This window comes from Mobula birostris, chromosome 7 (genome assembly GCF_030028105.1).
Source record: "Mobula birostris isolate sMobBir1 chromosome 7, sMobBir1.hap1, whole genome shotgun sequence".
NCBI lineage: Eukaryota > Metazoa > Chordata > Chondrichthyes > Myliobatiformes > Myliobatidae > Mobula > Mobula birostris.
The window spans coordinates 24580611-24605186 of record NC_092376.1 but is presented as its reverse complement, the minus strand read 5'-3'; the positions used below and the strand labels follow the sequence as shown (position 1 = coordinate 24605186).

General features: G+C 42.7%; 1 protein-coding gene across 2 annotated transcripts in view; it reads right to left on the bottom strand.

Annotated features, from left to right (window-relative positions):
• atp10a (ATPase phospholipid transporting 10A) overlaps positions 1-24576 on the bottom strand; it is a 437297-nt gene that overhangs the window by 180269 nt on the left and 232452 nt on the right. For both annotated transcript variants that reach the window (XM_072262735.1, XM_072262733.1), the window contains 2 exons: positions 18222-18426; positions 4941-5026 (listed from right to left, as the gene is read on the bottom strand). In XM_072262735.1, the coding sequence (XP_072118836.1) occupies positions 4941-5026; positions 18222-18426 (291 nt within the window). The remainder of the gene's footprint in view (positions 1-4940; positions 5027-18221; positions 18427-24576) is intronic.

Genomic DNA, 24576 nt, shown 5'->3' with positions numbered 1-24576 from the left:
AATACCATTTGTTGTAAAACGACATCATGACCAAAACTGCTAAATATCAATGTTGGAATATTGTTCTTTTAAATGAGAAACATCATCAGAATAAAAATTTTAAAAAGCATTTTGATGAGGAATATTAATCTCTAATATGAAAATGAGTGATCTATGTGATTGCAAAGTCCAGTGTAATCCACCTGTCAAAAGGTTCATCATGAATTTACTGCAGCATAAAGTTTGAGTTTGCAGATCTTACAACACTAACTGATATCATCAGAGAGCAAAAATCATACCTTTGTTCCAGAAACAATTATGACTGCACAATCTTGGAGTTTTTAACTCTTGAAATTCACCTGCTGTCCAACCAGTTTTCTGCACCTGATATGGGTGAAAATCCGAGATGGGCCATATAAATGGCCTCCAGAATATAAAACACGCAGGACCCCACAAAATCTTCTGTGCACCTCCAACCAATAGGAATCAAAGACCTAAATATCAGCCACTACAGGAAGAAAACAGGTCCATAACCACAGAAAATATTCAACTACTGGCACAACTTTTAGCAGAGAGGGTCAAATGATAAACCCTTTTGGACAAAAAGATTAGATTGAAAACTTTTTGAAATATAATATTCAGGGAGAACTGGGTCCTTCTATGCTCAGAATGTTGAAATTCTCGCATGGTTACTGAATGGTGAAATTAATTGGAAACAGAAAAGACCACTCTCCAGAGAACATGGAGAAGATGCTTCCAATAGTGGGAGAGTCTAGGAGCAGAGGGCACAGAGTAAAACAATGTCTCTTTAAAACAAAGATCAGGAGTTATTTCTTTTGCTAGTGGGTGGTAAGTCTGTGGAATTCATTGCCACAGACCAGCTGTGAAGGTCAAATCATTGGGTATGTTTTAAAGTGGAGTTTGATAAGTTCTTAGAGTGGTTGCTTCCAGAAACTCCAGCCATTGCTGCTTTGCCATCATCCCTGCTAGTGTTCCTTTCCAATCAACCTAGGTGAGTTTCTCTCTAATGCCTCTGTAATTCCCTTTTTTTCCTAGTGTAATACTAATACATCTAATTTTAGCTTCTCGCTCTCAAGCTGCAGGGGGAATTCTATCATATTATAATTACTATCTCCTAAGGCTTCCTTTAACTTAAACTCCCTAATCAAATCAGATGCAATACATAACACATAATCCAGAATTGCCTTTAGTAGGCCCAACCTTAAGATGTTCTATAATTCTACAAATTCTTTCTCCTGGAATCCAGCATCAACCTGATTTTCCCAAAACTCCCATGACCATCATAACATCCTAACCATACTTCTAGGAAACATATTTCCCTTCATTTTCTCTTAAAATGTATTCCTCAATTGATAATAAGTATACTTTGAACTCTTGAATATTTGTTGGCTTCAGCCACTCCCTCAAGAAGCCACTTCAAATTATTCAGTACATTGCCTGAAGTTACATTCTCTGAGAACGTAATTTAGGGTGTGTCAATAATACTCTGCCTGTGTTTTTTCATTCAAACTTCGTAACAGCAAATGAACGAACAGAGTGAGACAAGACCAAATACAGCTGCTCTGTCCTGTGGTAAATATAGGAGCAGAGGTAGGCCATGTCTCCTTCCGGGCTGCTTCATCATTCAGACTTTATACAAGCAAAAGAAAGACTAACAGCAGCAAGTCTGTTATAAACACTTAAGAGCCACTGATAAAATGTCAGAACATAGAAAGCAGTCTGCGCACATTGTAAGTCATGCAGTCATTCAGCATGGAAGCAGGCCCCTTGGCTCAGCATAGTCAAAATGGTGGCCTATCATGGGCACCAGCTTCCACAGCATCCAGAACATCTTCAAGGAGCGAAGCCTCAAAAAGGCGGCATACATCATTACGGACCCCCATCAGCCAGGGCATGCCCTCTACTCCTTGCTACCATTGGGAAGGAGGTACAGAAGTCTGAAGGCACACACTCAATGATTCAGGAACCGTGTTTTCCATACCTGCCATCTGATTTCTCAATGGACATTGAACCTATGAACACTACTTCACTCATTTTTTTTTGCACTACTAATTTAACTATTTTATTATATATATTTATTGTAATCCACAGATTTATTATTATTATGTATTGCAATTTCGATGTACAGTACTGCTGTAGCAAAAGCACCAATTTCACGACACCTGTTGGTGACATTAAACCTGATTCTGATTCTGGAACTCTGCAGATCAGGTAGCATCTATGGAGGAATTTAACAGTCAACTTTTCAGGCTGAGACCCTTCATCAGCACTTCAATGGCCCAGATCACTTCATGGATAATGATACTGCTCTCCTTTGAAATACATCCACACAAAACTGTTTCGTTTATGGAGGTATCCATTCTAGTATGGAGGTTCTGCATGTTGGAAGCTGCTTCAATATAAAAATCATTATCACTGATATTTTTCTTCCCATACAATGAGTATTTCAGCATTTTGGGCATCAAGGGAGAGAGGAAGAGGAGAGCCATCCGCAGTACCACTGATGCCGCAGAGCGGGCTTCAAGATGGCTGTGGCTCAAAAGAGGGGAGCCATGGAGTCATAAGTAGCTAGCCATCTGGACACAAGCTGGGGTCTGATCAGCCCCGGCTGGGTCACCTGGAGGAGGTTGTATGATGTTGAAAGACCTGAAACACCCGATGATTCCAGGAACATCACTGAAGATGTGTCCAGAAGCATCAATAGATGTATGTACACAGCACGCAATAAAAATCCAGGATTATATTCTCTTCCCTTTTAATGTCTTGTTACCGAAAAGGGCAGAAGATAGAGGTCACTCTCACAACACATCGACAAAGTTTTTTTACTAAGCAGTTTTCCCCATTAAATGGCTGGCTTACAATTTACTAGTTTAATTCAAGTTTCCAGGATTAAGTTATTCCCTGGCACTGTCATTTAAGAACACATACTTAGCAATTCAATATAATGGATACTAAAGCACATGTGGCAATATTATTAGCACATTGAATATTCTGGGACATAAACAGGATGGGAAAAGAAACATGTTGATGCATTTATGAAAATTACACAGCACAATTTCAAATGAAAAATAAATATAGAAAGCTTTAATGTAGGTAAACAGAACCCATTAGAACCTCAGCAATCAAGCATTGTGCACGTCGCACACCCTGTACTCTGAAGTAACCAGGCTTCTGCAGACTAATGGAGTGAAAGCAGCATCTGTTCTTAGAAAAACATGAAACACACGTCAGATTAATTTGAGTTAAATACAGTGATATTGGCCTTTTGACAGCCCAAGGTTGCCTGCCCTGATGATCCTGCTGACTGAGTGAGCTCCCTTACATAACAGACACATGACAACCTCTCCATCTTGAGTGATTAAGCATAACGGATTAGGAGCTGAAAATCAACAAAAAAATATATATAGGCGTCCTAAATAAAAAAAAACGCTGGCAAAACTCAGCAGGTCAGACAGCACTCGTGAAAAGAAAAAATGAAGGATTAATATTTCAGATCAAGGAACTGGACTCAAGAGACTGAGTTATGGGGAGAGACTGAGCAATTGGGACATTTTTCACTGGAGTGTAGCAGAATGATGGGTGATCTGTCAGGGGTGTATAAAATCATGAGGGGCACAGATCACATTAATGCAGTCTTTTTTCCATGGGTTAGGGAAACCTAGAGCTCGAGGGCATAGTTTTAATGTGAGAAGGGAGAGATTTAATAGGAACTTAAGGGTCTTCCAGAGAATGGTCATTTTATATACCAGGGGAAGTGGTTGAGAAGAGTACATTAACAAAACACATGTAATATAGATATATAATGTAAATAATACACTTTAATATACTTGTCAAAGTGCCTTTTAAATGTTGCCAAACACGGGCAAATGGGACTAGTTAAATGGGAATCTTCATCAGCATGGATCAGCTTGGCTAAAGGGCTGGAAGGCTCTATAATCTCTTTTTCTTCACACAGATGTTGCCTGGCCTGCTCAGTATTTCAGGTATTTTATGCTTTTATACAGGATTAAGAACTGTGAAAAAGGTAGTTTCAAAAATACAGTTTTTCCCCTTAGTTAGATCTCTAGACGAAACTGAAATGGCTTCAAGGGGGTCACACCTTCAAATTTCCACCCCCCCCCCCCGCCAACTGGGATCAGGGGATAACAGCGTCACTAAAATAAAAGTGTGGTTGGAAACTGTGAGGCTTAACTGGATAAGACCAGCAAAGACATGGGGATAGTGAAATGTAATTTGCCTGTGGCTAATTGGTTGGGGTTGGGGGGGGGGGCTCTGTGTATAAAGTTCATGTAAATTAAACTTATGAGTGCCACAGATCGCGGGGGTGGGGGAGATGTCAAGTGCCCACGTTTAAGCTGAGAGAGAGAAAGTTTAAAGGAGATGTGCACAGCAATTTTTTTCTAAACTGGGGGAGATGGGTGTGCGAGTTGGGCTGCCAGAAGCAGATATGATAGTGGCATTTAAGAGGCTGTAAGATAAACATGTGAATATGAAGGGATAGATCGATATGGATCAATTACAGGCAGAAAAGATAGAGTTAATTTTGCCAAGATGTTTGGCTCAAATGCAGTAGGCAGAGGGATCTATTCCTGCGCTGTACTGTTTTATGTCCTCTGCCCACCACCACAACACCTAGGCTGCATGAACCACACCTCCTATTGTACGTCAGGTGTGCAAGTTTAATGTTGACCTGCATCTCTTCAAGGGAAGTTGCACCGTGGCTACATCAGTCTGTGGAAGTCACTCTGGCAGTTACTATAGTCATATGGGACCCAATAAAATCCAACAGATAGCTGACTCCACAATATTCAAGCAGTGAACTGGTAAGCTTGTGGAGAAGGTAAGACGTTCTTTTTCAATATTTGCGCCACAGGCTCAAACAATGGGAGGAGACAGCCAAAGACGAGAATGGTAAGAATATGAGACTGGATACTACTTACATGTAACCTTGAAATCTGTTCAGATCGTTGTTTGGCTTCTCACATTCTATAACACTGTTAAACTTCATCGGGTCAAATTCAGTCTCCTAAACACACATACAATGGATGCAAGGAAGAAAAAAGTCAATCAAGTTGATTTCGAAGGGAAGTACATGCAAAAGGACAAAATAGTACACTGGTCAGTTGAATTTATATCTTGAATATGTTCAATAAGATTTCAAAGTAATTTTATTATCAAGGTACACATATGTCAACATATATACAATCCAGAGATTCACTCCTTCCTGATGGCAGCAGTGAAGAGAGAGCATGGACTAGATCATAGCATGTTTGATGATAGACACTGCTTTCTTGTGTTAGCACTCCCTGTAGATAAGCTTAATGTTAGGGAGGGCTTTACTAGTGAAGGACTGGGCTGTACCCAACACTTTTTATAGGTTTTTCCATTCATGGGCATTAGTGTTTTCATACCAGGCTGTAATGCATCCAGTCAGGATACTCGCCACTGTGCATCAAAAGAAGTGTGTCAAAGTTTTAGATGACATGCCAAATCTGCACCGATTTCCCCAAACTGGTGCTCATAAAACAAGTGAAAACACCTGTTTTTGGTTAAAGCTATGCTTAGTAAAATTCTGAGAAGCTGCTATCCAGTTATTTGGAACTCATGACAATCTAGCTCCTAAGCACTCCCTTTAAATTTACCAGGGCCCTGTTTCCCATGCTCCTTTAAAGTCACGGAGGCCCTCTTTCCTGCACTCCCTTGAAACATCAATTAAATAGTCCAGAAAGTCTGTCAGCCTGGCACCACCAAAGACCCAAGTGTGACAGGTTACTGGGATTTTGGTGCACTGACTTTATGGAAGACAACTAGTTTCTCCGGAGATCATCATGTTGCTGTCTGGAGTTTAGCCATATGGTGCTTCGCTCCTAGTAAGGTCAAGGGGGAGGTTCTAGAAAAGAGCAATCCAACCAAGACTCAACAGCGGAGCTGGCCTCGATCTAACAAGTACACTGATGCCCGTGCAACAGCCTCCCCTGCTAAACATAGTCACACACAGGCATTCTCCACTTGTGTGGATCCCGGAGTGGCCTCTGCAGCCACCTGAAGACCCGGCAACAGGCAATCTCTTTGGAAAGCATCACACTCAACTTGAGTGATCGCATCACTACCAGATTACTAAACACGCAGAGAAGAAAAGGATGGACACCTTTCTGATGGCACTGGTCACAAGTGGTCAAGGTTGAAGATGGAGAAGAGTACGTTATAAATTTATAAATTCTTTTTTCAGACTAAGTGGTTTTGTTGTTAGTTCCTAGTTTCTTTGCACATGACTTCAGGGGCTCGGCTTGGTTTTCTGTCAGTTTCCATTTGAAACCATGAGCTTTAACATTCTCTCCACTGATGTTGGAATGTTTGCTGAGAACTTCAAAGTCCATTTCTGCAAATGACAATGCTCCAGCGGGCCACCACCTTGATTTGAGTTATCAGTTCCACGTTTCTGTTCAAAGTGAAGGTGGAAGAATGATCCAAAGCTGAAACCATGGTGAGGAACTACAAATCTAGCTGACCTGTTTTTAGTTTGCTCATCTTAATCACAAGGCACTTCTGATGATTAGGTACCCTCTATGAAAATTACTTATTTTAATTTACCACGTGGAACAGGGCCCTCCAGCCCAACGAGCTACACCTCCCAGCAGCCCACCTATTTAACACTAGCCTAATCACAGGACAATTCAGAATCACCAATTAAACTACTAACTGGTAAGTCCTTGGACCGTGGGAGGAAACCCAGAGGAAACCCACACACGCATGGGGAGAACGTAGAAACTCCTTACAGACGGTGCCAGAATTGAACTCTGAACCCCTGGAATGCTCCAAGCTGTACTAGCATTGCAGTAACTGCTACACTACCATGATGCCCCAAATTAGTCAGTGTCAAAGGTTATAGGGAAAAGGCAAGAGAACGGAGCTGAGAGAGATAATAAATCAGCCATGATAGAATGGAGGAGCAGAACCAATGGGCCAAATGGCCTAATTCTGCTTCTATGTCTTATGGTCTAATATCACAAATTTAAGGAAAACAGATGGTTACAGTATAAGAGGAGGCCATTTGGCCCAATGCTTCTGTGGCAATTCTCTACCAGGGTAAGACCGTAAGGAGCAGAACTAGCTCATTTTGGTCATCAAAGCTGCTCTGCCATTTGATCACGGCTGATTTGTTTTCCCTTTCAACTCCATCTTCATGCCTTTTCCCCATAACCTTTGACTCCCTTACTAATTAAGCACCTATTAACCTCCACTTTAAATAAACCCAATGACTTGGCCTCCGCAGCCGTCTGTGGCAACGGATTCACACAGACTGACCACCTCCTGGCTCAGGTAACTCAGCATTGTTCAGGGAAGAAATATAAAAGATGGTAAGAGTCCTGCATCCTTCTCAGCTGTGTTTTCAGTTTGAGCAGGAGGCCTCCTTCTCTTTGTTTAAACCATTTTAAAGCCAAAAGGTTCATATAGTCCTAACCTGAGTGCTTGATAAGAAAACTCCATTCTTAATAAAATACCTTGTAATGGCATGTCTTGTGTACTTATTTCCAGAACAATGTGTTCCTGATGTCAATGTTCAGCTGCTGTCTCCAATCTACAGACTGAATAGTCAGATGCCTAGTCTCTGTGGTCACAGTCCAGATCTTGATGTACTGTAAATGTCCTCCGAGCGAAACAGTGAAAGAGGCATTTGTATGGGTCTCTCCTTCAATACAGAGCGTTAGTGAATCACGCTGATCTTCCTGACCTCAATCTCTTCTGTTTTCATCAAACACTAAAGTTTTTCTGCTTTTATTAGGTCTCTCCGGCTTCAGGGTATCTTCCTATCTGGAGGCAATCCCTACAGCCTTACTGTGGCATCATATCAGTCAACGTAAGACTGCACCTACTGATAGGCACTTGTTTGGACTGGTCTGAGAGAGCACAGAATAGCTTGTTCTTATTTTTGTCAGGACAGTCATTAACAAGAACATTAAAGCACATCTAAGAGGCATTTACTCTGGTGTCTTCCACCTTGAGCAAAGGCCACATGAAACAATAAAATAAATTTTTTTAATTAAAAAAGTAACCTTCTAATGAAGAGCGATGAGAGACACTGAACCCATGAACACTACCTCACTATTTTTTATTACATTACTTGCTTAACTATTTAATTATCAGTATGTATAATTACTGTAATTCATGTTTTTTATATTATTATGTATCGTATTGTTCTGTTGCTGCAAAGTCAACAAATTTCACGACATATGCCAATGATATTAAACCTGATGCTGATTCTGTTGTTGAATCTATCAAAGTTTATAGGTCACACATAAACTAGTCTCACAGCATTTAAAGAGCAGGTAAATGAGGAAAGAGGCTGCACTGTATTGACCTATTTACGGCATACAGTTGGGAATGAAGTGGAATGATTAAATGAAAATCTGCCAAGTGTGAGCAAACCTACAAAAAGCCACAAGGGAAAACCTTGGCAGTAACAGACTGATTCAGTCCTCAAACTGCACAGGGAATTATTAAGTTACTGATCTCTTCCAGCTCCAATCAAACAACTCTACCCGAATCTTTAGTCTGCCTTTTCTATTTCAAAGCTATTAGCCCTACAAATAATCCACAGTATCTCCTGATTTCTAAAGCAGCCCAGAATGAGTAGTGAGTAATGCTTTGGCTCTCATATGATGTGGGATATTGTCGAAGGTCTCAGATCTGATGCAGGTAAAATGCACCCCATCATGCTAGGGATAACCCCAGAGGCTTCTACAGACCATTACCCACCGAACAGGGAAGCTTGATTCCTACCCGTAAAAATAGAATGTTCATTTCTGTACAGAATAATAAATGATCAATCCCTCTAAGATATGCTGGGTTTTGCATTTTCATGTGTATTACTGATGAAAGATGCACTACACAAATCATATAGGTCTGGGGTGGCATTTCACTCTGGGTACAAAAGTTGAAGGAAAAATCTTCTAAACTTCCATTGTAGATTCTCCCAGTTCAACTGTGGAGCCCTATATACAGCACGGTTAGGATATACCCTAATAACAATCTCTGTATTGTTCTTGATTCCTCCAATTAATCTGGCTTCTGGCCTATCCCCCTTTTCCTCTCTCACTGGCTCAATAATAATGTCTCATATCAGCTTTTTTTCTTTTATGCAAGATAATACTTTCCCCTCTCCTGCATGCACTCCTTACAAATATTTTCCAGTTCCTTGTCTTTCTCTTTTTCATTTTGCACATCTTTTCAGCACATTTATCTCTTTTCATTTTCATAGCCCACCTCTCTCATTCACTGAACTCTTCTCAGCTATTCCTGGAGGACCGAGATCATGGTAGCTTGAGAACCATATTCCCACGGCCTTAACAGTGATAGAGTTCCTGCTGTCCTTACCTACCACCACGTGAGCCCCTGCATCATTCCCCACAACCTCCACCGTCTCCAAAGGGATCCTACCACCAAAGATATCTTTATCTTCCCCGCTACCTCCGCTTTCCACAGGGATTCCCCCCCTGTGACTTCCTTGTCCATTCGTCCCTCCCCACTAATCTCCCTCTCAGCGCTTATACCTGCAGGTGGCCAAAGTGCTACACCTGCCCATCACCTCCTCCCTCACCTCCATTCAGGACCCAAAACAGTCCTTCCAAGCAAGGCAACACTTCACCTGCGAATCTGCTTGGGTCGTCTATTGTGCCCAGTGATTCCAGGGCAACCTCCTCTACATTGGTGAGGGGAGGGAACATCGACTCAGACCATGAGAGGCCTGCGTCGGGTATTTTCATGCCTCACGAGGCGCAGATTGGAAGTCTGTGTGAGACTCTTTGTAAGCTTGGGATCTATTTCGTCAAGCACCTCCGTTCCATCCACCAAAAGCGGAACTTCCTGGTGGCCAAACATCTTAATTCCGATTCCCATTCCTGTTCTGACACATTGGTCCACGGCTTTCTCTTGTGCTGTGATGAAGCCACCCTCAATGCGGAGGAGCAATGCCTTATATTCTATCTGGGTAATCTCCAACTTGATGGTATAATTATCAATTTCTCCTTCCCATAAACATTACTTTCCCTTCCCCTCCATTCTTCTTCTATTTCCCCCTCTGGCCTCTTACCCTCGCTCACCTGACTATCACCTTCCCCTCAGTCATCTCCTCCTTCCCTTTCTCTTATGGTCCACTCTCCTCTCCTATCGGATTCCATCCCCTCCAGCCCTTTACCTTTCCTACCCACCTGGCTTCACCTATCAACAGGAATTCTGCAGATGCTGGAAATTCAAGCAACACACATCAAAGTTGCTGGTGAATGCAGCAGGCCAGGCAGCATCTCTAGGAAGAGGTACAGTTGACGTTTCAGGCCGAGACCCTTCATCAGGACTAACTGAAGGAAGAGCTAGTAAGAAATTTTAAAGTGAGAGGGGGAGGGGGAGATCCAAAATGATAGGAGAAGACAGGAGAGGGAGGGATGGAGCCAAGAGCTGGACAGGTGATTGGCAAAGGGGATATGAGAGGATCATGGGACAGGAGGCCCAGGGAGAAAGACGGGGGGGGGGGGGGGGGGAGACCTAGAGGATGGGCAAGGGGTATAGTCAGAGGGACAGAGGGAGAAAAAGGAGAGTGAGAGAAAGAATGTGTGTGTAAAAATAAATAACGGATGGGGTACAAGGGGCAGGTCGGGCATTAGCGGAAGTTAGAGAAGTCAATGTTCATGCCGTCAGGTTGGAGGCTACCCAGACTTCCGCTAATGCCCCACCTCCCCTTCATACCCCATCCGTTATTTATTTTTACACACACATTCTTTCTCTCACTCTCCTTTTTCTCCCTCTGTCCCTCTGACTATACCCCTTGCCCATCCTCTGGGTTCCCCCCCCCCCCACTTCTGTCTTTCTCCCTGGGCTTCCTGTCCCATAATCCTCTCATATCCCCTTTGCCAATCACCTGTCCAGCTCTTGGCTCCATCCCTCCCCCTCCTGTCTTCTCCTATCATTTCGGATCTCCCCCTCCCCCTCCCACTTTCATATCTCTTACTAACTCTTCCTTCAGTTAGTCCTGACGAAGGGTCTCAGCCTGAAACGTCGACTGTACCTCTTCCTAGAGATGCTGCCTGGCCTGCTACGTTCACCAGCAACTTTGATGTGGGTGGCTTCACCTATCACTTTCTAGCTATCTTCCTTCCCCTCCCTCACCTTCCTTTCCAGTCCCGAAGAAGGCTCCTGGCCCTAAACATTGCCTGTTTATTCACTTCTATGGATGCTGCCTGGCCTACTGAGTTCCTCCAGCATTCATCTGGTTTCACTAAAGATTGGAACCATAAACGATTTCTTCTGGCTGTTGATAAAAACAGCAGTTGTATCAGGAGAATGTGTGACAGCAAAGAAACGCATATAAAACATTCCTCAATTTACAATAGGGTTGCATTCCTGGAGAAGATTTTAAACAAGATTCTTTAAATCAATTCCTCTGAGTGAAATGCCATATGGGTGCTTTGAGTCAATCTGTCCCTATGGACCCTGAGCTGGATAATATATTGTATGGCAACAGATAGATTTGCAAAACAATAAACAATAAAAGATAAATGGTGTTGTAGTAAAAATTTCTAGATGAAGTTGTAAATGGAAGGCTTTCCAAAAGATGGTTATGTTTTCTTTTAAAGCTGTTAACTCAGAAGACAATCTACATTAGCACAATCACCAAAATTTGGAACAAGTAACTATATAAAACTTCAAACACACCTCTACACCCTTCATGGGTAAAACAACACCATGACCTAGCCAGGGCAGAAACAGTATGATGGTACAGATGAATGAGTGGCTGAAGAAGTGACGCAGGGGGCAGAGTTTAGATTTCTCAATCATTGGGCTCTCCTCTGAAGAAGTTATGACCTGTACTAAAAGGACCGGTTACACCTGAACCCGAGGGGGTACCAATATCCTTGCTGGCAAGTTTGCCAGAGCTGTGAGGAGGGTTTAAATTAATTTGGCAGGGATACGGGAACCGGAGTGATAGGGCTGAGGACTGGGCACTTGGTGTACAAGCTGATTCATTGTGTAGTTAGACTGTAAAGAAAGACAGGCAGAAAATACAGTAAAACTGCAGTCAGTGGGATGGATTGAAGAATAACAAAATTGAAAAGGATGATGAATACAGGACAGCATAAGGAATAAGGCAGATGATCTTATAGCACAGTTAGATATTGTCAGGTATGACTTTGTGGGCATCACTAAGTTGTGGCTGAAAGATCATAGTTGGGAGATGAACATTTTAGGATACACTTTAACTCGAAAGGACAGGCAGACAGGCAGAGGGGTGGGGTGGCACTGTTTGTAAAAGTGAACTCAAATCCTTAGAAAGAGGTGACATAGGATTGGAAGATGTAGAATCCTTATGGGTAGAGTTCAGAAACTGCAAGGGTGAAAAGACCCTGATAGGAGTTATATACAGGCCCCTGAATAGTCATCAGGATGTGGAATACACTGTAAATTTCAACGGGAAATAGAAAAGGCATGTAATAAGGGCAATGTTACAACAGTCAGGGGTATTTCAATATACAGGTCGATTGGGAAAATCAGAAGGTATTGGATCTCTTCTGACAGGAATTTGTAGAATGCTTACGAGATGGCTTTTTAGAGCAGCTTATGGTTGAGCCCACTGGGGGTAAAGGCAATTCTGAATTGAGTATTGTGAAATGAACCAGATTGTATAAGGGAGCTTCAGGTAAGGGAATCCTTAGGAGGTAGGTTTGATAGAATTCACTCTGCCATTTGAGAAGGAGAAAATAAAGTCAGAATTACAATGGAATAAAGGGAATTACAGAGGCACGAGAGAGGAGCTGGCCAAAGTTCACCGAAGTGAACACTAGGAGGGATGATGACAGAACAGATATTTTACATCAGTCTTCACTGTGGAAGATACTAGCAGTACGCCAGAAATTCAAATGTAACAGGGCATAAGTAAGTGTAGTTTTTATTACTAAGGAGAAGGTGGTGGAAAGCTGAAAGGTCTGAAGGTAGATAAGTCACTTGGACCAGATGGACTACACCTCCAGGGTTCTCAAAGAGGTAGCTGAAGAAATTGTGGCAGGAGTAGTAATAATCTTTCAAGAATCGCCAAGTTCTGGGATAGATCCAGGGGACGGGAAATTGCAAATGCCATTGCATTTTTTAAGAAGGGAGGGAGGCAGAAGAAAGGAAATTATATGTCAGTTAGCCTGACACCAGTGGCTGGGCAGATGTTGGAATCTGTAATTGGGGATGGGATTTCAGGGTACCTGAGTTGCATGATGAAGTAGGACAAAGTCAGTATGGTTTCCTTAAGGAGAAATCTTGCCTGACAAATATGTTGGAACTTTTAAGGAAAAAACAGGCAGGGTAGACAAAGAGTCAGCGGATGTTGTTTACTTGGATTTGCAGAAGACCTTTGACAAAATGCCACACATGAGGCTGCTTAACAAGATAAGAACCCATGATCATACAGGAAAGATATTAGCATGGATAGAAGATTGGCTGACTGTCAGCAGACAGCAGTGGGAATAAAAGGGGCTTATTCTGGTTGGCTGCTAGTGTGGTGTGCCATGGGGTTGGCATTGGGACCGCTTCTTTTTACGTTATATGTCAACGATTTGGATCATGGAGCCGATGGCATTGTGGCAGATGATACAAAGATGTGTGGAGGGTAGGCAGTGTTGAGGAAGCAGGGAGTATGCACAAGGACTTGGACAGATTGGGAGAATGGGCAAGGAAATGGCAGGTGGAATATAGTGCAGGGATCAAGCACTTTGGTAGAAGGAATAATGGTGTAGAATATTTTCTAAGTAAGGAGAGAATGAAAAAAATCTGAATTGCAAAGGGCCTTGGGATTCCTTGTGTAGGATTCCCTAAATATTAACTTGCAGATTGAGTTGGTGGTAAGGAAGGCAAATACAACATTAGCATTCATTTCGAGAGGGTTAGGATATAACAGCAAGGATGTGATGCAGAGGCTTTGCAAGGTATGAGTCAGACTGCACTTCTGAGCAGTTTTGGGCCTCTTATCTAAGAAAAGACGTGTTGGCACTTCAGAGGGTCCAGAGGTTGTTCACGAGAATAATTCCAGGAATGAAAGGGTTAACATATGAGGAGCACTTGATTGCTCTGGGCAGGTACTCACTAGAGTTTAGAAGAATGAGGGGTATCTCATTGAAACCTACTGAATATTCAAAGGTTGGATGTAGAAAGAATGTTTCGTATAGTGGGTAAGTCTAGGACCAGAGTATAGAGACATCCATTTAGAACAGAGGTGATAAGGAATGTCTTTGGTCAGAGGGTAGTGAATCTGTGGAATTCATTACCATAGATGGCTGTGAAGGCAAAGTTAATTTTGTACATTTAAAGCAGAGGTTGTTAGGTTCTTGGTTAGTCAGGACTTCAAAGGTTACAAAGAGAAGGCAGGAGAATGGGGTTGAGAAGGATAATAATAGAATGTAGTGGAAAGGCAGAGCAGATTCGATGGGCTGAGTGGCCTAATTCTGCTCCTATATCTTATGGTCTTGAAAAAACATTCAGTGAGCAGCAGTTCTGTGGGAGATAATGAGAGGGTCAGTGGAGAATCGCCAGACTGGTTTAAGCTGATAGGAAGGCGACAGTAACTCATTTAACTATGAGTTACAACAGTGGTGTGCAGAAGAGCATCTCTGAATGCACAACACATCGAACCTTGAAGTGGATGGGCTACAGCAGCAGAAGACCACAAACATACACTGAGGGGCTCCTATGACAAGTTAATAAACCAAGCGGGAGTCACAAGATCGAGCAGAAAGTGGGTTACCAACTCAGCCATAGACCTAGCAGTGAACTCTCTGCAATTGAGAGACATCATTGGCAACCTATGCCTGGGATGGCAAGGCCTCGGCTCGGCACACTTCCGACAATGGGAGAGTGCAAGTGCAAGGGAAAGGCGTGATTGGGTCCAGCGAGAGGTACGGAACTATGAGGACAAAAAGCCGTTATCGAAGGCAGTGCAGTTGAGGTCACCTGGATGAAATGGGATTTTCCCAAGCGCAAGATCACTTGGGCAGAGCTTTGGAGACTGGAACCCTTGTACATTTCTTTCCTCCTATGGTCTGTGTATGACACTCTCCCTACACCAGCACAGCTGCATACATGGGGGCTGAGGGAAGACCCTAACTGCGAGCTTTGTGGTCAGCGGCGTTCACTGGCACATATACCGTCAGGATGCAAAACAGCTTTAACTCAAGGACGGGACGGGTGGTGCCACGACAAGGTCCTGCTGTCCCTTGCTGACACACCGGAGCGGGAGAGGTGTACGAAGTGACCAGCTGGCAGGGAGCCAAACAGGGCAGTCATTTTAATCAAGGAAGAGGGCCGCGGCAGTCATATCAAAGAGGCCTAAATCCAGTCTGCTGCAAACTGCCAAATCGTGGAAGAGGAGGGTCGATGTGGGGAGGAAGCCACCGTTCCCGGAGGTCGTACAAACCACACATTGTACTGTGGTCCACCGAAGACAAGAAAATCATTCTGGAGGAGCTCACAGTACCATGGAAGGAAGGATGCGAGGAGACTCACGAGAGGAAGGTCCTGAAGTACCAGTCCTTATTCTAGGAGTGCAGGAACAAAGGACGGCAGACATGGCTATTCCACATGGAGATCAGCTGTAGAGGGTCCCCAGCAAGATCAGGATGGAGTTTGCTGCCTGTGCTGGGCCTTGATAAAAAGAGCAAGAACCAAGCAGCTCGCAGGATGGGGGAGGAAGCAGAAAGAGCCTCTTGCTAGATATGGAGCAGATGAGGGAAGTTGAGCTGGAAGTCAGGAGCAGATGGGCAGTGACTGACCCACCAACTGGAGAGTGTAGTGGTTAAGGGTTGAAACACTCTAGGAAGGTTGGGCAGCTCCTGACGACATCTGCTCCTGGCCAAAGGCTACCGTTACCTCATCAGGTAACTGTAGAGAGCACCCCAGTGTATGATGCAAATGTCCACTTTATTAGTTAGAGGAGGTACATAACAAAGTAGCTACGGTGCATTTAGCAATCAGTAATGTTTTCAATTGGTATTAATTGTTCTAAAGTAAAAAGGTCCTACCCACGTTAGCAAGTTTCAAGCTTTGCAGATCAATAACCTATCAAACTTTCATTGTGCTGAGTCAGTTAAAATTCTGATCCAACCTGTAATGAGGAATTCAAATGCACTCAGTGGGCATAGAATCTTGTCTTGGTTTCCTCCGCTCGAAGGGGGTGACAGTTCGTCCTTAAAAAAAAACCTCTATGTATTAACTGGATAAGTCAAAGATCTTATTTAGCAGCAGATAGAAGAGTAAAAAGTATACGAGAGTTCTTGCAGATGTTGAAAAATTCACATGGAGAAGACAAAGGTTAGGGAATGGTGTGAATTGTGAGTGGGGAATGGTGAAATGTTTCTTGAACTACTGATGAATTTTACTGGGACTCCCAAAAGACAAAAGCAGAATAATAGTTCCAATGAGAGTTAAATACAGTATATAAGGTGAAGGCTTCAAGAACAAATACTTGCTTTCAATTAACAAGTGAGGCCAATAACATCCCAAGTGAGCAAATAGGCCCTCGTCTGAAGAAGAAGGAAACTTAGAAATAGATCTAAACAGAATTATCTGTGGACAGTGACCAATAAGCTTATCTGGTAACATTAAGTGTTAATTGAACAGGCTGACTTTTAATAAAAATATTGGAATCTCACGTCAAGAATGTACTGCCAATAATGGACAATACTAAAATTTGCTTTTATTTGTAATCTAGCAAACAATTAGGGGATTTGTTGCAATCAAATCATGGTTTCTAATATCCATACTGTAACGTCTTTAGGAAAGAAGCTACAGTTGGAAAAGATATCAGCAAATAAAGAAAAGAGGCTTCATTTGGAAATGTATTGGAGGAATGAGCCTTTAAATTGCATTTGTGAGAACTGAAGGTGAGCCTTCAATTCTACGGTTACTGGGCTTCGATGTAAATTGTCAATGTGAGATGCTGTAATCAATGTTGTCTCTCTCATGTGGAAACCTTCCATTCAACAGTAGTCTTGATTAAGTGAAGGGAGCATAAGACAGAGGAACAGAATTAGGCCATTCAGCCCATTGCTCCGCATTCCATCATGGCTGATTTATTATCCCTCCCAACCCCATTCTCATGCCTTCTTTCTGTAATCTTCTGGAAACTAGTCAAAAACCTGTCTACCTCCGCTATAAATAAAGCCAATGCATGGCCTTCCCTGCTAACTGTAGCAATAAATTCCATCTGCTAAAACTCTATCTCTTTCAGATTCTGCATTACCTACTGGGTGTAATTTTCATTATTTTTTACTTTAAATTTCTGATAATTTCATATTCCTTTATATAACTTTACAAGCCAAAGTCTAATATTGTACATTGCTCTTTTTGCTTAGAAATGCAAAGAACTGGAGCCATTTGAAGAAAGGAACAAGAAAGGGTAAAAGGGTAAGAGCATGCTTTTAAGCTGAGGGAGGCTAAGATAAAAGGAGCTATGCAAGGTATGTCTTTTTTACAAAGTGAGTGGTAGGTGTCTGAGATGTGCTGCCAGGAGTGGTAGTGGAGGCAGAAATGACAGATGCATTTAAGTGGTTCTGACATAGGCACATGAATGTGCACAGAATGGTGGGATGTGGACATTGTATCAAGGATTAGGTTCATCATCATCATGTGTCGTAATGATGTGGGCGACCATGGTATCAATAACCGTGATTGTGCTTGGCACATTTTTCTACAGAAGTGGTTTGCCACTGCCTTCTTCTGGGCAATATCTTTACAAGATGGGTGACCCCGGCCCTTATCAAAACTCTTCAGGGATTGCCTGCCTAGCGCCAGTGGTTACGTAACCAGGGCTTATGATATGCACTAGCTGCTCAAACGATCATCCACCACCTGTGCCCATGTCTTCACGTGACCGTGATCGGGTGGGTTAAGCAGATGCTACACCTTGCCCAAGGGTGACCTGCAGGCTAGCGAAGGAAAGGTGCGCCTGATATCTCCTTTGATAGAAACATATCTCCACCCCACCACCCAGGGATTAGTTTAGAAATATATTCAATTACTGGTTTAAATTAGTTTGGCACAACATTGTGGGCTGAAGGGCCTGTTTCTATGCTATGTTCAATGAGAATGGGATCAATTGGAATGCTCTTTCTAAGTTATTGTACAACACAATGAACCAAATAGCCTCTGAGAATTGATGGCAAAGAAGTCAAAATTGTTGTAAAGCTGCTTACCAGCTCTGTAAGCCCCTTAATAACCTGTCGCTGCTTGAGGTTGGTCTCTCCATCGAGATTAGCCGTTTCAATGTGGCAGAGACCGTCAGGATCACTGGAATACAACAGCAGGATGTCGGCAGGGATGATTTCATTGCATCGCAGGCGAACAAAATCCCCAACTTGAACTTCTTTCCAATATTTTTCCACGTACTTTTTCTCATTCCTAGAAAGAAGCATATACACAGTGGGTAAGTCTCAGGTAAAAATCTACATTTCAATAAATGCCCAACAAGGCAAAGATAACATTTTAAATCATAGACCATAAGACCATAGGTGCAGAATTAGGCCATTCAATCAATCGAGTCTGCTCCAACATTCTATCATGGCTGATTTATTATCCCTCTCAACCCCATTCTCCTGACTTCCCCTCATAACTTTTGACACCCTTACTAATCAAGAACTTATCAACTTTGGCTTTAAATATACCCAATGACTTGGCTTCCACAGCTGTCTGTGGCAATGAATTTCACAGATTCCCCACCCTCTGGCTGAAATATTTCCTTCTCGTCCCTGCTTTAAAGTGACATCCTTCTATTCTGAGGCTATGCCCTCTGGTCTTAATCTCCCCTACTACAGGAAACATCCTCTCCACATCCACTCTATCTGGGCCTTTCAATATTTGATAGGTTTCAATGAGATCCCCTCTTATTCTTCCAAACTCCAGTGTGTACAGGCCCAGAGCTTCAAACAGTTTCTCACACATTAACCCTTTCATTCCCAGAATCATTCTTGTGAACCTCCTCAGGATCCTCTGCAATGCCAGCACACGCCTTCTTAGATAAATAGCCCAAAACTGCTCACAATACTTCCAAGTGCTCTCTGACCAATGTCATAAAAAGTGTCCCCTTTATTGGAAATAGGTGTTGTAAGAATACATGTGAGTACAAGAAAAAGGAACAGTATTCAGTCAAATGGCCGCTAGAGCTTGATCTAGGCCTCAATTCCATTTTCCCGCCTTTTGACATAATCCTTTGGTAACTTTATAGATCAAAAATCTGGTCTGTCTCAGCTCCGAAAATACTCAATGACTAATGAATTGTCTTGGCCCAAAACCTCAAGTAATTCCCCTCCATTGATGCTACCTGACTTGCTGAGTTCCTCTAGCACTTTGTGTTGCTCAGGTTCTCCACCCACATGAAGGGGTACAGAATTCCTAAGTTTTACAACACTCTGAAGAAACAGAATCATCTAATATCATAAACACCTTTGCTCTGTCCGTAACAAGCAGGAATCCTGGTAACCAACCATTTTAATACAACTGCCACTTCAAATACAAGGATGAGACCATTCTCAGGTTGCACGAGCTACACCTCATATTCTGACTGGATAGCCTCCAAACTGACAGCGTGAACATTGATTTCTTTAGCTTCAGGTAATTTCTCCCCAAACCCTTTCTCCCTCTTTCCATTCCCCATTCTGGCTCCCCTCTTGCCCCTTCTCTTCTAGTCATCTCCCTTTGGTTTCCATCCTCCTTCCCTTTCTCCCATGGTCCACTCTCCTCTCCTACTAGATTCCTTCTTCTTCAGCCCTTTGCCTTTTCCACCTACCACCTCCCAGCTTCTCACTTCACACCCCCTCTCCTCCCCACCTGGCTTCACCTATCACCTTCTAGCTTGTACTCCATCACCTCCCCCAACCTTCTTAATCTTCTCCCTTCTTTTTCAGACCCGATGTAGGGCCTCAGCCCAAAGTGTCAGTTCTTTATTCCTCTCCATAGATGCTGCCTGACCTGCTGAATTCCTTCAGCATTTTGTGTCTGATCCTTTTATACCTTCTTAAATGAACACACAATTTTGGATTTGATATGAGGCCATACATTGCATCCAGTGTCATAGATTCATAGAAAAGTACAGCATAGAAACAGGCCCTTCAACCCATCTAGTCCATGTTGCACCATTTAAAGTGCCCCCTCCAATTGACCTGCACTGGGACCATAGCCCTCCATACCCTTACCGTCCATGTACCAATCCAAACTTCTCTTAGACATTGAAATTGAGTTTGCATGACAGTTGCGCTGGCAGCTTGTTTCACACGCTCACAACACACTGAGTAAAAATGTTTCCCCTCATGTTGCCCTCAAACTTTTCACCTTTCACCCTTAACCCATGACCTCTGGTTGTAGTTCCACCCAGACTCGGTGGAAAAAGCCTGCTTGCACCTACCCTTTCTGTACCCTTCATAATTTTGTATACCTCTATCAAATCTCCCCTCAATCTTCTACTGTTCCAAAGAATAAAGTCCTAACCTATTTAATCTTTCCTTCTACGTTACTCAGATCCTCCAGTCCCAGCAAAATCCTTGTAAGTTTTCTCTGTACTCTTTCAACCTTATTTACATCTTTCCTGTAGGTAGGTGACCAAATCTGCACACAACACTCCAAATTAGGCCTCACTAACATCTTATACAACTTCAATATAATATCCTACCTCCTCTACTCAATACTTTGATTTATGAAGGCCATTGTATCTCTACTTATTTGACTTGAAATAATACCATACAATGTTATATACACATTAATATAAATATGTTAAAGTCTTTGGCTTCAATTTCACATGAAACGATTCGTTATTAGAATCAGAATCAGGTTTATTATCACAGGCATGTGACGTGAAATTTGTTAACTTAGCAGCAGCAGTTCAATGCAATACATAACCTTGCAGAGAAAAAAATAATAATAAATAAAATTTAAAATAATAATAATAAATAAGTAAATCAATTACGTACATTGAATAGATTAAAACAAACATACAAAAACAGAAATACTGTATATTAAAAAAAGTGAAGTAGTGTCCAAAGCTTCAATGTCCATTTAGGAATCCGATGGCAGAAGAGAGGCTGTTCCTGAATCGCTGAGTGTGTGCTTTCAGGCTTCTGTACTTCCTACCTGATGGTAACAGTGAGAAAAGGGCATGCCCTGGTGCTGGAGGTCAATAATGGACGCTGCCTTTCTGAGACACTGAAGATGTCCTGGGTACTTTGTAGGCTAGTACCCAAGATGGAGCTGACTAGATTTACAACCTTCTGCAGCTTCTTTCGGTTCTGTGCAGTAGCCCCTCCATACCAGACAGTGACGCAGCCTGTCAGAATGCTGTCCAAGGTACAATTATATAAGTTTTTGAGTGTATTTGTTGACATGCCAAATCTCTTAAATCTCCTAATAAAGTATAGCTGCTGTCTTGGCTTCTTTATAACTACATCACTATGTTGGGACCAGGTTAGATCCTCAGAGATCTTGACACCCAGAAACTTGAAACTGCTCACTCTCTCCACTTTTGATCCCTCTATGAGGATTGGTATGTGCTCCTTTGTCTTACCCTTCCTGAAGTCCACTATCAGCTCTTTCGTCATACTGACGTTGAGTGCCAGGTTGTTGCTGTGGCACCACTCCACTAGTTGGCATATCTCACTCCTGTACGCCCTCTCGTCACCACCTGAGATTCTACCAACAATGGTTGTATCATCAGAAAACTTACAGATGGTATTTGAGCTATGCCTAGCCACACAGTCGTGTGTATATATAGAGTAGAGCAGTGGGCTAAGCACACACCCCTGAGGTTCACCAGTGTTGATGATCAGCGAGGAGGATATGTTATCACCAATCTGCACAGACTGTGGTCTTCCGGTTAGGAAATAGAGGATCCAATTGCAGAGGAAGGTACAGTGGCCCAGGTTCTGCAACTTCTCAATTAGGATTGTGGGAATGATGGTATTAAATACTGAGCTATATTCGATGAACAGCATCCTGACATAGGTGATTGTGCCGTCCAGGTAGTCTAAAGCCCTGTGGCGAGCCATTGAGATTGTATCTGCCGTTGGCCTATTGTGGTGATAGGCAAATTGCAGTGGGTCCAGGTCCTTGCTGGGTCAGGAGTTCAGTCTCGTCATGACTAACCTCTCAAAGCATTTCATCAGTGTCGATGTACAAAGCAAATGGAAGTTGTTTGCTCTACAGAAGTTAAATCAAAAATAAATTGGACAAATAACAGAAAACCTTCAAGCATCTAGCAAAATGTCAAATCATTACGATAACTAAGGGGAGGTATTTATTTTGAAACGAGACAGAACAAGTTTAACCACTTGAGAAAGTGGTTAAATAGCACTTGACCTCCATTAACAGATTGTAACACAATACGGGAACATTGTGCTTCTGTTTGTTTGTCTGAATAAAAAAATGCATGCTGATATAAATCAATACAACTGCACCAACCAATCCAGCCATATCAATTACAAGATGTTTCAAAGTCTTCTGCAAACGTTGCCATGTCTGAATTCCGGAACAGCCAGTAGTCATGTTGCTGCCAGCAAAACATCTACTGTGAATAAAGCCAGACAGCTTTAGCAGTTTAATACAAAGAATACCCCAAAAGGATAGACACAATGCACACTCCATAGGGAAATGTAATGGAGTGACTTTGGACAGACAGAACCAAAATTAGATCCCATTATGCTTTGAAAAAGGCAGATGTATTAGGATTCATTTTGAATCCACTACCCCCACCTTCACACCAACAAGCTACGTTTAAAAGAGAAAGAAGATACAATTAACTATCTTTGTAGAATTATTACAACGCAGAGCATGCAGCCCATCAACTTTGTGGTGGGTCCGAAGGGGACGATTCCCCACTCCTTTTCTGTAGTCAATAGACAATAGACAATAAGTGCAGGAGTAGGCCATTTGGCCCTTCAAGCCAGCACCGCCATTCACTGTGATCATGGCTGATCATCCACAATCAGTATCCAGTTCCTGCCTTATCCCCATAACCTTTGATTCCGCTATCTTTAAGAGCTCTATCCATCTCTTTCTTGAAAACATCCAGAGACTTGGCCTTCCACTGCCTTCTGGGGCAGAGCATTCCACATATCCACCACTTACTGGGTGAAAAAGTTTTTCCTCAACTCCGTTCTAAATGGCCTACCCTTTATTCTTAAACTGTGGCCTCTGGTTCTGGATTCACCCATCAGCGGGAACATGCTGCCTGCCTCCAGCATGTCCAATCCCTTAATAATATTATATGTTTCAATAAGATCCCCTCTCATCCTTCTAAATTCCAGTGTATACAAGCCCAGTCGCTCCAACCTTTCAACGTATGACAGTCCCGCCATCCCGGGATGTCCAGCACACTTTCACGTATCCATCCTATTCCTTTGAATTGTCCAGCTAGGAGAGGAGACGTCACAGGTGGTGTGGCACAGTGGGCGTCCGAGCGGGGTTGGGAGCTGACCCCGACCTGTCGGTGCTCCCCTCCAGTGTTCCCTCGGTTAAAGACAAGCTGGACTGCATTCGTCTGCAGCTGCACAAGTGCGTGATGAGGAACTGCTGCATAGATGTTCTTGCAGGAATGTGGCTCCAGGATAATATCCCTCGCACCATCAATCTACAGGCCATAACAATCAGGGACTTGGGCTATGTTTTTTTTTGTGAGACGGTATGTTTCACTGTTATTGTAATTTTGGTGCCTTGTGCTGTGTGTGACTGCTGGCACTTTGTTTTGCACTATGGCCCTGGAAGAACGCTGTTCGTTTGGCAATTAAACTTCAACTTGATTCCGTCTCTGTAGAGTTACTCTGTGAGGAAAGTAAAACCCTCCTTTCTGACAAAATAAATCTGCACCCCCTAGTTCTGTCTGTTAGAGAGGACTTGTTCCTTCTACCTATACCATCTCAATCAGTCTGGTGGGACCCAAGGCTTCTGCCATTGTGAAGGAGGAACAGGAGCACAGGTTCCACACCACCAACTTCAGGAACAGTTATCACTGTACAACCATCAAGCTCTTGAACCAGCATGGCTAACTTCACTCACCTCAATACTACACTGATTCCACAACCTATGGGTTCACTTTCAAGGACTCTATGTCTCATGTTCTCAGTATTACTTATCCATCTAGTTATATATTTTTATTTTGCACATTTTCTCACTTTTCCACAGAGGTTGTTTGTTAGTCTTTGTGTGTAGTTTTAATTGATTCTATTGTATTTCTTTGTTCTACTGTGAGTGCTGCAAGAAAACGAATCTCAAGGTTGTATATGGTGATATACACATACTTTGATAATAAATTTACTTTGAACTTTGAACAGCTTCTCTCTATATACCCTGTTAAAACTAGCAATGACTAAGATGTCTGCCAATATTTCATAAACTCACAAGACCCTTGAGTACTTCACAGACAATTGGCTATTTCCCTCAAGGCTCTATTGGGCTGCTTATCTACAATGAGCTGCTGCTCTGTCCAGTTTAGCACTGGGGAGAATAAAATCATAGCCGTGGTTCTGCTGGTAACCCTCTCCACCCCTTAATCAGAAAGGCGTAGGTTCA